Below are 15951 nucleotides of genomic sequence, written 5' to 3'. Positions count from 1 at the left end.
GCATTTTGTAACTTGTCAAAACTAAATGAATAAGTTCACTTTTGTCAAATTACATAGGATCTGTTTGGTAAATAATCAGCCTATCAGCCAATTTTGACTTATTTGATCATTATTAGTTGTTTGGTTAATAAGCTTTTTATAACTCTAAAATACTAAAATTCAAAAGGCAACTCAAAGTAGCCTTTTCAATTAGCTTTTTGAAAATTTTTTTTATACCAAACAGCTATCAGCTAATGGACTTGTTTGGTTAATGGCAGATCCACCAATTTTTGGCGGATCCGCCATTTTCAGCGTTTTGACCTTGGTCAAAACGCTAAAAACCATGTTTGGTTAGTGGCAGTTTGGAGCAGCGGATTTGCTCCAAACCGCCAAAGTGCAACACGCTGCAATCTACAGCGTGTTGCAATGGCGTTTTGGGAAACTCCCAAAGTTTCCCAAAACGCCCTTCACACTTTATAATTAAAAAAAAAATTAAACTAAGGGGGCAGGCTCCAATTAAGGAGCCCGCCTCCTGAAATCAAAATGGGAGCCTTGAGGCTCGTTTTATAGGAGCCTCAAGGCTCCATTCCTCACTTATCCCACCGATGTGGGATAAGTGAGGGTTTAGGGAATTAAATCTCTTTTTTGTTTTTGTTTTTTTTTAAACATTATTATTATTATTGTAAAAATTATTAAATCTCTTTTTCTTTTTATTTTTTTTATTTAAAAACATTATTATTATTATTAAATTATTAAATATATGTATACCCTTTTGGTCATTTTACATGTTAACCGCTAATCTAAACAGCTAATTTTACCAAACATCTTTTTACAAACCGCTAATGTACTCCGCTGGTCAAACTCGCTAATACAATCCGCTATTTGATAACCGCTAACACAACCCGCTACCGCTAACTACTAACCGCTAATAACCAAACAAGCCCAATATATCAAACAACTTTTTACAATCAACTAATGCTATTAACAAATCATACTTTCTAACCCAAACAGCCAACAACCATTTACTAAACAGGGCCATAATGTGTCAATATTTTACTATTTTTAGCATTTATCATTACTACAATTTAACATGAAAGATGTTCGCTAAAATTATAATAAGCTTTTCTTTTTTTTTTTTTTTTTTTTTTGGATTTTAGGGATGACCATGCTCGATGCCTTACAACAGACCCCCTTCTAAGATAGTTCTCACACACGAAAGAGCACCCGAATCTGTTAAAAGCGCGTCCTCAACACTAGAAGGAGGCTATGCTCGATGCCTTACAACAGACCCCCTTCTAAGATAGTTCTCACACACAGAAGAGCACTCGAATCTATTAAAAGCGTGTCCTCAACACTAGAAGGAGGTCATGCTCGATGCCTTACAACAGACCCCCTTCTGAGATAGTTCTCATACACGGAAGAGCACTCAAATCTGTTCAAAGCGCGTCCTCAACACTAGAAGGAGGCACCTCCCACTCCACCCACGTGATGTTGGAAACACGATAATAAACTCATTTATTTATTTAATAAAATAGTTTAGTTTTGAGAGGAGAGATAGAAATTTTGTAGATTAATAATCATTCCATTTTAATCCAATGTTTTATAAATTAAACTATAACTATGAATAAATTTACAAAAGTCAATTAACATATAGCAACAACTTATTACAATTTTAAACTTAAAAACTTTTAATTTCAAAATACCTCAAGATATATCATAAAATAATTTAAAATTTTTCAATAATAAATATTATTTTTAAATTTTCAAGGTGGAATTTCACCATAATTTTCACCACAGAGATCAAAGTGTGAATACAATATAAATTACGCACTTATAATAAAAAGTTTTATAATCGCGTACCAATAGTGAAATGCCACCAAATACGCGGTAACAAAAATCAAATTTCAAGTAAATGTGGTAAATGAAAAATGTGATCTTGGAAGTCTATGAATATCAGTTTGCGTCCAACTCACTATGAATATCAGTTAAATCTTGTGAAACAAAAAACATGATCATCGAGGTAAATGTGATCATAAGGCCAAGGTCGTGCCACAATGCAACGGTCATGCTAGTGATGCCTTTGCATCCATCCCATGCATGTTGTGAGGATGAGTGTGTGACGAAATGAGAATACGCTAAATTGTCAATGTCGTGTGAGGTATACAAAGTCACTATTACAAGTTCCTAAAGTCACTATTATAGGTTCATAGAGTCACTAGCTTAATTTCATCACACAATTATTGAAATGATATACTGAAAAGTCAATATAATTGTAATTTAAAAGATCTTAACGAGATATTTTTAACGATATATATTTTTATATATTGATCTTATTTATGAAAAAAGAAATAAAAAATTATATACTTAAGTGATGATTGATTAATTGGTATCATTTTTATGAATCTGCAATATTATTTTTATAAATCTAATGTATTATTTTTATGAACTTGGATTCATGATTCAACATGGATCCTGGTCTATGATATTATTTACTACAATCTAATCATGGTAGCTTGTTTATTAGTTGATATAGATTTAGTACCCAAATTACTGTGTGGTCTACATAGTGTTGTGTGGACCATAACAAAAAGTACATTTTTATTATACTAAATGTACATTATTTGTGTACCGAATGTACATTATACAATATTATATTTTTAATATAATGTACATTCAGTACACAAATAATGTACATCTCCTCAATACAATATACATTTTTAATATATTAAAAGTACATTATTTGTATACTGAATGCACATTATTTGATAGTATAGTTCACTCAGCTATGTGGACCATAATGATTGGATTTAGTATGGATTAGCTATCAATGATTTAGCATTGTATTGGGTTGTATTAAGTTTTGTGAGTTAAATACAATTTTAAATAGTCAATCACCATTCTGGTCCCCCAATTATTTTTCAACTGTCAATGTAGTCTCTAATTTTTAATTTTAACCAATTTGATCCTCAAATTGTTTAAAATTTCGTCAATTAAACCCTTTTAAAGACCAGAATGGTGATTTCTACATTTTTAAAATTTTGTCAATTTGGTTTATGAAAGAGTTTAATTGGCAAAATTTTAAACAATTTAATGATCAAATTGGTTGAAATTGAAAACTAGAGACTATATTGACAATTGAGAAACAATTGAGGGACCAAAATAATAATTTCTCCCTTTAAATATATTATAAGTTGTTAATATTTTAAAAAATTATAATTGTTATTAGGTCTAAAATTTTAATTTTATAAAAATCAATAAACCTAATAATAAAAACCATACACGAAAAAGCAACTCTAATGACTTGGCAGACGTTACTATTGTGCTTCAAAATTCAGATGCCCTCATCTTACGCCTTAATCGCACAGAAAGAGAGGAACCAAAAAAGATTTGGCAGTTGCGGTGGTGACAGTGGTGCTATTAACTAATTTTTGAATGGAGGACCCACGAGCAAAAATAATAAACTAACTACTCCATCATTCCAAAACTGGAAGTTCCGGTGGCCTTCTAAAGAAAAGCTATATCATCCATTCGGACCCACATTTGATTCAAATACTTAAGGTACAAAATTTTAAAAATTAAATTGCAGCCTCCTTCTATTCTAATTAGAAAAGGCACACATATTAAATGGGAATCACTAATTGCGTGATTATTAAAATTTAGTTTGTAATTCATTAATGTATCTGTGTTTTGTATAATTGATTCAATAGTCATTTTTATTGTAATATTTCAAAATTATATCAATTTACTCGTTTAATTATTGCATCTAATCAACCAGATATGTTTTCGTTAACTTAATTTGGTAAGATCATTAATGTAATCATATCAATTTTTTTGTCTAATTAATATCAATCTTCTCACCTTTAGATGACTAGTTTACTTAAAATTCACTAACGTTTGTACGTTATCACCGTTATGTGTTATTGCTTCGCTAGCTACTTTCATTGTATAACTTTAAAATTACATTAATGATCAATACTCCCACCCAACTATTCCATCTCATTTGCCAAACATCAACTTAAGAGGGGAAGTTTAGCTGTAATTGAGTAATATGAGTACATCATGCAAAACTGTTTCACAAGTTCCTTTTATTGTAAAATTTAAAAAATTATATCAATGTCCAAACTCTAATTAATTCTTACCCCCGAATAAAGTAATTAATTATTTACATCAATATTACACAATGACATTTAAAGTATAATTACATTCAGATTTTTTTAATCTACATTTATCAGGACTCATCTAATCAATGAACAAATGTTAATGACTTTGAAGTGTATCTAAATGTTAATTTACACAGTACTAGAAACGTCAGGAAAAAAAATATAATAATAATAATAATAATGTTATATGTGGTTTACCGGTAAAACAAGTAACCAGTTGAGTGAGTTCCCAACCAGTCTAAGTAATATAAAAGCCTGCTATTTCGGTTTGGTTTTTTTCATACCCTCTCTCTCTCTCTCTCCCTCTCTCTCTCTCTCTCTCTCTCTTTCTCTCTGTCCTAGAATAGAACACTCTCACACTCTGTCACAGTGCTTTAGTTCACAAGTTGCTCCCCCTGAGAGGCTGAGATCACCGGTAATTCTCCAGCAATGGCTCATTTCTCAGGTGATAAATACTCACTCTGGTTTTGCTCTGCTAAATTTAGTAAATAATTCATACAGATTAATGCTTTTCTGTGCTTTTTTTTTTTTTTTTCCTTTTGGAAAAAAAAATTGCATGGAAGGATAGAGGAGATCAATTTGTGTTATTTCTCTGTTTCTACAACCTGTCTATTCATTCCTCATTACATCTAATTTTCTACTACTCAATTGGCAAAAGAATTTTTTTTTACAAAAGCATCAATTGAGTTGGTGAATTTCACTTATCAATCACCATTTGCAAATGAGGGGTTGTGTTTGAGAGATCAGGTGGTGTACAGAATCACTTCATCTGATGATATCTCAGGTTAATTTGGAATTGGTGTCCTAGAAATTCTAGGCTAGAAATAAATTCTAGTATCTGTTTTTATCACTAATTTATTTATTATCCCAAGATGATAATTCTAATTTTTATTTGTTCTTTATTATTTTTTATTTATTTATTTTTATTGTTTTTATCAGGAGATTTTATGAAATGAATTTGAAGATGAATAATGTTTAGCTAGTTACAAATTTGGGAGTTTGTCCGGAGAAAAAAAAAATTACTGGAATAAAGAACAGGTTTTTACCTGTTTTCACATCTGAGGATTGAGTTGAGAAATGGATTCCAATATTTCCATTCCGGAAGTGAAAGATTTCCCAAAAGACACTACTTGGATTCCATCCACTCCAGCAAAGCCCGGTGTTCCAATCTGCAAAAGTGGTCAGGGAAATCGGCCAGCTGAGGAGGCCTCATTAGAGTTGCAAAGTGTTTCTCAAGAATGCTCTGTGAGCGAAATGGGGGAGTTAAAATCAAGAGGACTCTCGCAATCAAACGAGGATCACAGCTTATCTGGGGATAGCGTGAAGAATGTACTTACAGATGGGGGCTTTGACGAGGGCGAAGCAGCAGCTCCTGCAAATGCGAATTCCCAAACGCATGCAGAAGCTATGAATGTGCGTGACATATTGTGTACGGATGATGCGGACAAATGGAGCAACATGAAGTTTGCGGATATTCTGGCACTTGCGGATGCTGCAGGTGGAAATGCAACTGCTAAGGAAGCTTTCAATGCCCTCTGCTTTTCAAAGATGTCAGGTATCCACTCGAGAAAATGCCATTGGCTTGAAAAAACTAATGTAATGAATGTTGGGCGACCTTCCATTGCCATTCTAACACCGTTCCATGTTTTTGCTCATCACTAAGACCTGCAAATACATTAGATCATTGGTTTAGGTTGCAGAGATTGTTTAGCTGTGTGTATTTGATTGTGCATAACACAGTGTTTCCATGTTTCATCCTATAAATGTAGGGAGTAAACGTGCATCCCAATAAAGATTGAGAAACAGCAAGCATTAACATCAATTGATGGAAAAGAAATTGCACCATATACTCCATTGCATTTGTGATTTGTGTAGAAGAAATTGCATCATATACTCCATGCTCTGCACTTATTTCAAGTTCCACCATTATGTGCACCTATTAATCCAGACTCCTTAGCAAATATAATTGTGTTCGATTTGGTCAAATTATAACAGTTTGCAACTCTATAAACTATTTTGATTATATTCCTTCAATGTACAACAAATATTATCTTCCAACTAATATAGTGTAATGTATTTGCTTATTTTTCTAACAATATTTTCCTCAAACTAAAAAAAGAAAATGAAAATTAAATGCATTGTGCAGGTGGAAGCCCAATTTGCTCGAGTATCCCTTTCAATCAGAATCCCCCTCCTGGAATTGCAGATGTGACCTCAAGCAGTAATAGCTCATTCCTATTTACACCCAGGACTCCGGATCAGACCAAGAGAAAAGATGGGGGACAAGTTTCTGATGTACTAAATATAGAAAATAACGATAGACAGATACTAATAACAAGAGATGCTCAGGAAAACAGCGAGGAGAACAAGCTCGAAAAGAAAGAGGTGTCAGAGCTGGTTAAGGAGCCAGAGAACCACAAGCCTGACTATGGGGACAGCCCAGGTAGTAAAATGAATAAGACACCACAGCAGAAACCAAGAAGAAAGAAGCACCGGCCAAGGGTTGTCATAGAAGGCAAACCTAAGAGGACATATAAACCAAGAACCCCGAAGAATTCTGGCATAGAGGAGACTCAGACTGTAAAGAGGAAGTATGTCCGAAGAAAAGAAGTGAACAATCCTGCCGTTGCTCCATCTGATGATGGTTCAAATGTCATAAATTCTGAGACAAAGCCTCCTAGTTCAAATGAAACCCCTACAAGCAAGCCTCCTAGTTCAAATGAAACCCCTACAAGCAAGAGGAAGAATGTCCGAAGAAGAGGTAAAGAGCCTGCAGTTACTCTGTCAGACATGGATTCAAATGCTCTAGATCCTGAGACAAAGTCTCCTGATTCGAATGAAACCCCAAAATGCAAGAGGAAGTATGTCCGGAGAAAAGGAGTCAACAATTCTGCAGGCACTCCTTCAGATGAGGGTTCAAATGCTATAGATTCTGAGACAAAGTCTCCTGGTTCAAATGAAACCCCAAAATGCAAGAGGAAGTATGTCCGCAGAAAAGGAGTCAGCAATTCTTCTGGCACTCCATCAGATGAGGGTTCAAATGCTGTAGATCCCGAGACAAAGTCTCCTGGTTCGAATGAAACACCAAAAAGCAGAAGGAAGAATATCCTGAGAAAAGTAGTCAACAAATTTGCAGGCACTCCATCAGATGAGGGTTCAAATGTTACAGATCCTGAGACAAAATCCCGTAGTTCAAATGAAACACCAACAGGCAAGAGAAAGTGTGTTCAAAGAAATCAAGTCAATAAGTCACCAATTGATCAGACTGAAAAGGGAAGCTGTGTAACTATTGAGCCAATAACAGTTTCTCATCCTAGAAGATCCTGCAGGAGACATCTAAATTTTCAATATGAGGAGCTAGTCACAGATGATAATTCCACTCAGCCATCTTCAAACATCGATGACCCAGATGTGCAAAAATTCTGCAAACAAGACCAATCAATGCCAACCATACAGCTTGGACAACACAGAGAAGCAAATGAAGAACTGCCTGAACTGAGAACTGCTTATTCACAGCCAGAAAGACATACTAGCAAGACTGACTCAACATATGACAAAAAATCAATGGATTGGAACACCAGTGGGGAATGTAAGATCCTTCTCTCAGATGGAACTCATGATAAAGAGAAAAACCTTCCAGATATGACAGAGTATACTGAAGCTCAACATGCAAAACAGAATGCAAACAGTTTTAACTGTAGCAGCAGTGCATTATTGACCGAGGAAATGCAAGTAAGAGTCTCCAAAACACAGCAATCATGCTTAGCCAAAGAAGTTTTACTTTTCAGCAAAATTGATGGGGAAATTCGATACAATTCTTTGCAAGCATACCCAGCAATTCTTCCATTAGAAAGAAATGACATAGACAGAACCAGTGAGATACATTTTCCTACAGTTAGCAAAAAGAGAACTGAGAAGGAACACAAAATAATATCTTCTCAATGTGATGCTAGAGGCGTCATCACAAGCAATGTCACAAGTAAACCAGCACAGAACCTTCAGCAATTGAAATATCTTCAAACATTTGTTGACTCAGGCAGGTTGAAAAGGAAAAGGTCAGCAGGCCTCCCTCAAGTACATGACTTAGCATTGATGCATGTGAGAGAAGTAACATCTGGATTTGGACAGACATTCTCACTCCCACACCATAGTGACCATACATCAAATAAAGCTCTGGCAACTGGCACTCACCAAATAATAACAAAAAAGAAAGCAAGAAGGAACAAAGTCAATGGTGCAGAGGCCCCAAATATATATGCTCAACATCAATTCACTAGTACTGCAAATGGTATGTAAAGCACACAATATCATTTTCTACATAAAGAACTATTTGTGTTTTGCTTATTTTGTCAGGCAACACCATGTGCAGGTCTTCTGCCAGATCACGCATGGAGTGGCCTGTCTCCAGTTGATCAAATTGTAGAACAGTTCAATCATCTCAATATAAATGCAGAAAGCAACCAACTTGCTTATCACAACCAAAGAACAAATGCCATTGTTCTTTATCAACAAGATGGAACTATTGTGCCTTTTGAAGGTGCATTTGGTCAGATTAGAAAACGCCGACCAAGGGCTAAAGTTGAACTTGATGATGAGACAACTAGAGTTTGGATGCTTCTGATGCAAGATATAAATAGTGAAGGCATACAAGGAACAGATGAGACAAAGGCAAAATGGTGGGAAGGAGAGCGACAAGTGTTTCATGGAAGAGTAGAATCATTTATTGCACGTATGCGTCTTGTCCAGGGTAATGATTCAAACTTCAACATCCCCAGAGGCCATCTAGATTAAGTGATTTTAAATGCCATTGAGCTATAAATCCCCTTAAGTAGAACTTAATCCTGGAATTCAATCAAGTTAAAAGCAGTATTCTACTCCCTCTATCCCATTTTATTTATCCTACTTTCCTTTTTAGTCTGTTCCAAAATAATGTCCACTTTACTACTTAAACATTACTAACTTTTTACCTTTTCTAATTTACTCATTATGACTTTTAAATTTTTAGAATGATTTGACGAGGGGGTCCAATTTGATTTAGACTTACAAACACAATAATAAAGGTGCAAACTTGGAAAGTATATCACATTTCATTTGTTTCTTTAAACCCATGCCAAACACATCTAGCACTTATATTTTGGGACTATGGGAGTATAATATTTTGAACATTATGAAATAATCCCCCCAAAAAAGAGTCATAAACTAGGACCAAAGGAGCACAATAGATTTTGAAGAGCTTAAACTAAACTTCTGTTCGTTGATTCATTTTCTACTTTAGACACAAAATACAATGCTATTTAAAAGTGTATATGTTTTATAGTTTTCATCAGCTTGTTTTCCATTTACTTTATAGACCTTTGATATTTCACCTTTGTTACTAGAGTACGGGGTAACATTGGAGACCATAATAGCTCATGTCTGAAACTCCATTTAAGATTTAAAACTAATATTTCCCTATTGTTTTCTGTGGGACAGGAGACAGGCGCTTTTCTCCTTGGAAAGGATCTGTTGTAGACTCTGTAGTGGGAGTTTTTCTTACTCAAAATGTGTCAGATCACCTCTCAAGGTCTGCTAACTTCTTGCTTTTATAGATTTCGACTTTTATTTTCTAAGCCTTCTCATAGTAAACAAAAACTGCTAGTTGCAACATAGAAATTGACCAACTATCACAGTTCTGCTTTCATGTCACTTGCTGCAAAATTTCCACTCAAGCCAAGTAGAAGTGCAAAGCTGGACGAAGGGAGAACAAGTATAATTATTGAAGAGCCGGAAAGTTATCAAATTGAAGATTCAGGAATCAACGTTGAGCCACAGATTGATATTGAAGAAAACAACTTTAACCTGAAGGTAGAACAAGATGGCCCAGTGTCTTTGGAAATTCAAGATATCACAGAGCAACCCAGCATATCTGTTGATTCACTTAAATCTGACCATGGGTCTATGGAGTCAAATTTAGATGGCCAAAACAATCAGTTTGGTAACATAGTTGATAGAACAAGCACCAGTCCCTCTAATGGGAAAAGGAGAAGACCTGGGAAAGAGAAACAGAATGAAGTTCATTGGGAGAGTTTAAGACAGCAGGCACAGGCCAATGGTAAGAAAAGAGAGAGAACAGTGAACACAATGGACACTGTGGACTGGGAAGCAGTAAGGCTTGCAGATGTTGGCGAGGTTGCTGAAAGCATCAAAGAAAGGGGAATGAACAACGTGCTAGCAGAGAGAATAAAGGTGCATCCATAAATTGTAAATCTGCAGTTTTTTTCCAATAATGCAAGGACAAAAATTCATGATTGCATATATTAGTGAATTAACAATGCTAAAAATTTTGCAGATGTTCCTTAATCGTCTTGTTAGAGAACATGGAAGTATTGATCTGGAATGGCTAAGAGATATTCCACCAGACAAAGCAAAGTAAGATTGCACTGTTTTCAAGATAAGCATGAACTTCACAGAAACACACACACATATATGTGTGTGTGTTTGAATTCACAAGTATCTTAGAAAATTTTGTGCATGTATATCTTTACAGAGAGTATCTATTGAGTTTCAAGGGGTTGGGTCTGAAGAGTGTGGAGTGTGTGCGACTTTTGACACTTCATCATCTGGCTTTCCCAGTAAGTTTCAATCAGTGATAGTATATGAATTATTATGATGGAAATTTACTCACATATAAATTTTATGATAAGGTTGACACAAATGTTGGGCGTATTGCTGTGAGACTTGGCTGGGTGCCTCTGCAGCCATTGCCCGAGTCACTACAACTGCATCTTCTAGAGATGTAAGCATTTTACTACTGCAGAACTTCCTGTTTTGTGGGCAGTGAAAACTGAGATTGTCCTAACTATACAGGTACCCGATATTGGAATCCATTCAGAAATATCTTTGGCCACGGCTCTGCAAGCTTGATCAAGAAACTTTGTAAGTACAGCTTCTTAAATATATTCACCAATATAGAATTTATCATGTTACTGCACCACCTATGCTTTGAGAGTAAATGAAGAAATCTGTCTTTCAATTATGTAATGAAGCAACTGATTTAAGATTCTACCAAATTACAGATATGAGCTTCATTACCATATGATAACCTTTGGAAAGGTATGTCATTGCCATTAGATGACATCTAGTGCCAAATAATATTTCAATGAAATGCTAACACCTATCACTTCCAATGTTGTTAGGTCTTTTGTACAAAAAGCAAACCAAATTGTAATGCATGTCCATTGAGAGGAGAATGCAGACATTTTGCAAGTGCATTTGCAAGGTTGGTAAATTATTATTTGTGCTTTCTTGCACCTAAATTTTCTGTTTCATCTTTCATTATTCAGATTATTGTTTATACACCAAGGCTGTAGTGACGTAGTGTACCTGCAAATTAAAAGTTTTTATTCCATGGTTGGGGGCATGTTGAAGGAAACTATCTGATTAAATACTCTCTGCAAACATCCATATGTGCTATGACCCATACAAGCTTGTTTTTCCCATAAGGGAAGCCAGTGTAGATTCTCCTAAACACAAAAATACAAAGCAGTTGAACATGAGCATACCATTTCAGTGGAAAAACTTCAAAACAAAAATAAATAAATAAATAAATAATCTAACCTGTTTACTTATAGAAAATGTTTTTCAAGTTTTCAATTTCTATAGGAAAACTAAAATATATGTTTAACTTCAATTATTTTCCAATTTATAAAGTGTGAAACTATTTGAAAATCAATCACTTTCTTAATATAAATGCACCAATGCTAGTGGTGGGTAGTAATGGCAGTAGTGGTGATGAAGGTATGTAGGTAGGTTTGTGATGGAGATAGGAAGGTAGTGATGAAGGGATAAGTAGATGGGTGGGAGGTAGCCATGGGGGGGTGGGGGGGTGGTTAGTAGATGGTGGTGATCCTGAGTGATGGCTCATGTATGTTCCTGCATTTGGAAATTTTGGAACACATTTATAACATTTTCAAAATTCCTGCATCTTGAAAAACAGTGTTTTTTTTTTCTTTTTACTAAATTAGAAAAACAGTTCACATTGAATAGAAAACTTTGTTTTCCAAATTGGAGAATTCTCCTGTTACTACAAAAGCATGCATAAAATACATTTAATGTGACACTAATAAATATGCTCTTGCAGTGCAAGGCTTGCACTTCCAGCACCAGAGGAAAAAGGCATTGTAAGCATAATGGAAAGCAAAGCAGCTGAACACAACCCAATATGTGCTTCCAATCCATTGCAGCTGCCCTTACCTCAGACTGTCGAAGAATCAGTAGCACAGTCTGGTGGCAGCTACTCTCAACCTATTATTGAAGAGCCAGCAACACCCGAACCAATAGTCGAAGTGCCTACCACACCAGAGGTAGAGAAACTACCACCAGAAATAGATATTGAAGATACTTATGGTGATGATCCTGATGAAATTCCGAAGATTGACCTCAATATGACACAGTTTGTTCAAAATTTGAAAATGTTTGTGGAAAACAATATGGAACTTACTCAAGCTGAAATGTCAAAGGCTCTGATTACTTTAACTCCACAAGCTGCATCCATTCCCACACCTAAACTCAAACATATTAGTCGGCTCAGAACAGAACATTATGTGTAAGTTCTGCATACAAAAACGTATTTATAAAAACTAATATAAGTTTTCCTCTTATACACAGTGGAATAGTGGCAGTGGCTTGTGAAATTAATAATGCTTACTTAACTTATTTCCCCATTTTACAGCTACGAGCTCCCAGACTATCATCCTCTTCTAAATGAGGTCAGTGATTGCATTTGCTTATTTATGTTGTCTCTTGTAAGTGTACTATAACTAATATCTCTAATAATTATAATTCTTTGCAGTTGGACAAAAGAGAACCAGATGACCCATGTTCCTACCTTCTAGCAATATGGACACCTGGTAATGAAACAAAACTATGATTCATCATTGATATACAATAGACCATAAATCTCATAATGTGTCAATGCACAGCATTCCATCCTCAGTCACTGTAATTTGAAGGTATTGCAAATTGTTGAAATATCTGAGTATATTTTAGTGTAAAAAAAGCAAACCCCAGATGTCCAAGGGCTTATACCCTGGATGCTGATGTCCATGTTTAGAATTTCATGAACCAGGTATGAAATGTTGGGACTAAGGGCATGACTATAGCATCTAAGCTCAGAATATGCAGCCGCAAAGCAGGGAAAACTATGAGAGATAGAGCAGTTGTAGATTGCAAATTGATTCTTGAAGAGGCTTCAACATTTTATTTTATTTTATTTTATTTTTTTAGAGAAAAAAACATGTGTTTATATCAGAAGTATAGCAGGCCTATGCATGCCGCAGTTACAAGGAGTAATTTCATGATAGTAGTAGGAACTAGGTGACAAGGGGGTATATGAAACTCCCTTGGTTGGAAGTTAAGAAAACATGCTAGCACAGGGGATTAAAATCGAACTAGCGTTATATTAAAAACAACTAAATTGAGAAATAGATATCCAGGATAAAGGCTTAGCTCAGCTTGCTCAGCTGAGTTTAACATGCAATGGCATACATGTCACTATGTCAGGTGAAACTGCAAATTCTGTTCAGCCACCAGAAAGACACTGCAGCTCCCAAGAATCTGGGGAACTATGCAACAAGGAAACATGTTTTGCATGCAATTGTATACAAGAAGGTCATTCCCAGACTGTTCGAGGGACACTTCTGGTAATAATGAGTATAGAACTATTAGTAATAATGCTCTTAGATAAATCCAGCCAATAGATGAAAGACAAATATAAACAATCTTCTCTGGACCAATCATCTAATAAGATTGTTGTATATAGATACCATGCCGAACAGCTATGAGAGGAAGCTTTCCTTTGAATGGTACATACTTTCAGGTTAACGAGGTAAAATACTTCCACTCTAAGCTTTTATTAGTCACATTGTGACAATGATGAGGTTCTAAATGTAGAAAAAATCTTTCCCAGGTATTTGCTGATCACGAGTCCAGTCTCGAGCCAATTGATGTTCCAAGGGATTGGTTGTGGAATTTGCCTCGAAAAACTGTTTTCTTTGGAACCTCAATACCAACAATATTCAAAGGTGAAATGGCTGAAAAACTAGTGTGCCCTAATTTATTTAAACAGTTTTGAGAATAAATGATTTTGATGTCTTTTTCTCTCTACATTAGGCCTATCAACAAAGGAAATCCAATACTGCTTCAGGGAAGGTATGTGAAGATGTCAAATTCCAAACTTTAATATTCCAAATCCAAGTAATTTTACTTAAAACTTCCTAATGATTGAAGTCAACTGAACCTCCATGTATCTAGTGAGAGTATAATCCCAGCATAAATCTGTTACAAACTTGCATATCTACACATACTATTTTCAGCATATTGATCCCTTTCACTTTCACATTTATCAGGGTATGTTTGTGTTAGAGGATTCGACCAGAAGTCACGAGCACCTCGACCACTGATGGCTAGGTTGCACTTCCCAGCAAGCAAGCTGGCTAAGACTAAAGGAAAGGCAGACGAGACTAGGCATGAACAGCCACTGAAACAGCAATACTAGCACAAGTTCAGAACAGAGTGGCTTGCCATTTGAAACAACTATGCTGTCTGTCTGAAATAGGCATTTGGTTTAGTTATACATGTGTTTTAGAACTCTAGAATGAAGATGATATTCAAAAAAAAAAAAGAAAAAAATCCCATTTAGCTAGAAAAATCAGTAAAAGTTACAATTAGTCGCTAGTATTTAATTTCAGGACATGTAATCGAGTTGCATTGTAGCCATTTCGTTAACTTTCTTTGAATGCTTACATATTTTCGAGCAGAATTGGGATATTAAGGGTGCAGGTACAGGATTCATGTGCAAATATCAATTTATTGTCATGGTTTCTTCGAGGAATACTATCAAACAGATTGCAGATACATACATAGATACGAGTATGCACATATTCGTACCGTGAAGATGGATGAGGTTGAATCTGATAACTGAATATTTTTGTTGGGAAGTAAACCCTCCAAGCTTTGCTCGCTTCTCACATGGATATGGGTGAACCAAGGGTGGAGCCTGGAGGACGTTGAGATCCGTGTAATTGGAACATTTTGCCGCCAAACTCGTTTTAGAGTTCGCTAACTTTTTGGGGTCTGGCAAGGCATCCACATTAATGGTTTTTTCACAGTTTTCGAGAAAAGCACAAGTGATGTGAAGGAGAGGGAGAAGAAAGAGAGAAAATGTGAAATCTTAATGCAAAATCTGGGTTTTCCATGGGTCTTGTAATACGTTTGAAAGGTAGAATTAGAATAATTATTGATGTTTTGGAAATAAATGTTACAAAATAAAAAATCAAGATAATTGATCATATGACATCCAAAGAATTAATATGAACAAAAAAAAATAAAGTATTAATCCAAACTTAAAAATTATATTACCAATAAGATAAAATAATACCACTTTTAATCCTTTTTTATTAGAACATTCACTTTTAGTTTTAATCCTAGTATTATTGTGGCATGACCATTTTTTTGTCTTTTATCAACAAAATAGTTTAAATATTATTAAATGCAAGAATATTTCAATCTTCAATTATTGATATTTTCAAAAAATAAACATAAAAAATATAGCGATTCAACATACTTTGTATTAAAAAGATTAAAATATCATTGTATTTAACGATGTTCTGATAAACAATACTAAAAGTGAATTGTCACCTATAAATCTAAATGACCAAAAATGAAATTAACTCCAAAAAAAAAAAACCATAAACCAAACACACCCTTAATTCTTTTATCCCATATTTATATTCAATATTTATCCAATACACACCCCTAAAATAGTATTTATATT

At 34.9% G+C, this 15951-nt stretch overlaps 1 protein-coding gene across 1 annotated transcript; it reads left to right on the top strand.

Moving 5' to 3' along the window:
• The first annotated feature begins 4424 nt into the window (after positions 1 to 4424).
• LOC116030108 (DNA glycosylase/AP lyase ROS1-like) lies at positions 4425 to 14977 on the top strand. The gene is made up of 20 exons (XM_031272238.1): positions 4425 to 4584; positions 5079 to 5694; positions 6286 to 8427; positions 8509 to 8886; positions 9612 to 9702; positions 9809 to 10364; positions 10468 to 10547; positions 10666 to 10750; positions 10823 to 10914; positions 10986 to 11054; positions 11195 to 11231; positions 11315 to 11397; positions 12259 to 12723; positions 12850 to 12886; positions 12970 to 13027; positions 13680 to 13819; positions 13939 to 14004; positions 14086 to 14200; positions 14289 to 14327; positions 14525 to 14977. The coding sequence occupies exons 2-20, from the start codon at positions 5217 to 5219 to the stop codon at positions 14671 to 14673; spliced, it is 5160 nt and encodes a 1719-aa protein (XP_031128098.1). The 5' UTR covers positions 4425 to 4584; positions 5079 to 5216; the 3' UTR covers positions 14674 to 14977.
• Positions 14978 to 15951: the final 974 nt, after the last annotated feature.

Source organism: Ipomoea triloba, chromosome 9, assembly GCF_003576645.1.
Source record: "Ipomoea triloba cultivar NCNSP0323 chromosome 9, ASM357664v1".
Lineage (NCBI taxonomy): Eukaryota > Viridiplantae > Streptophyta > Magnoliopsida > Solanales > Convolvulaceae > Ipomoea > Ipomoea triloba.
The sequence above is the reverse complement of the archived record's forward strand: the minus strand, read 5'-3'. Positions and strand labels throughout refer to the sequence as shown.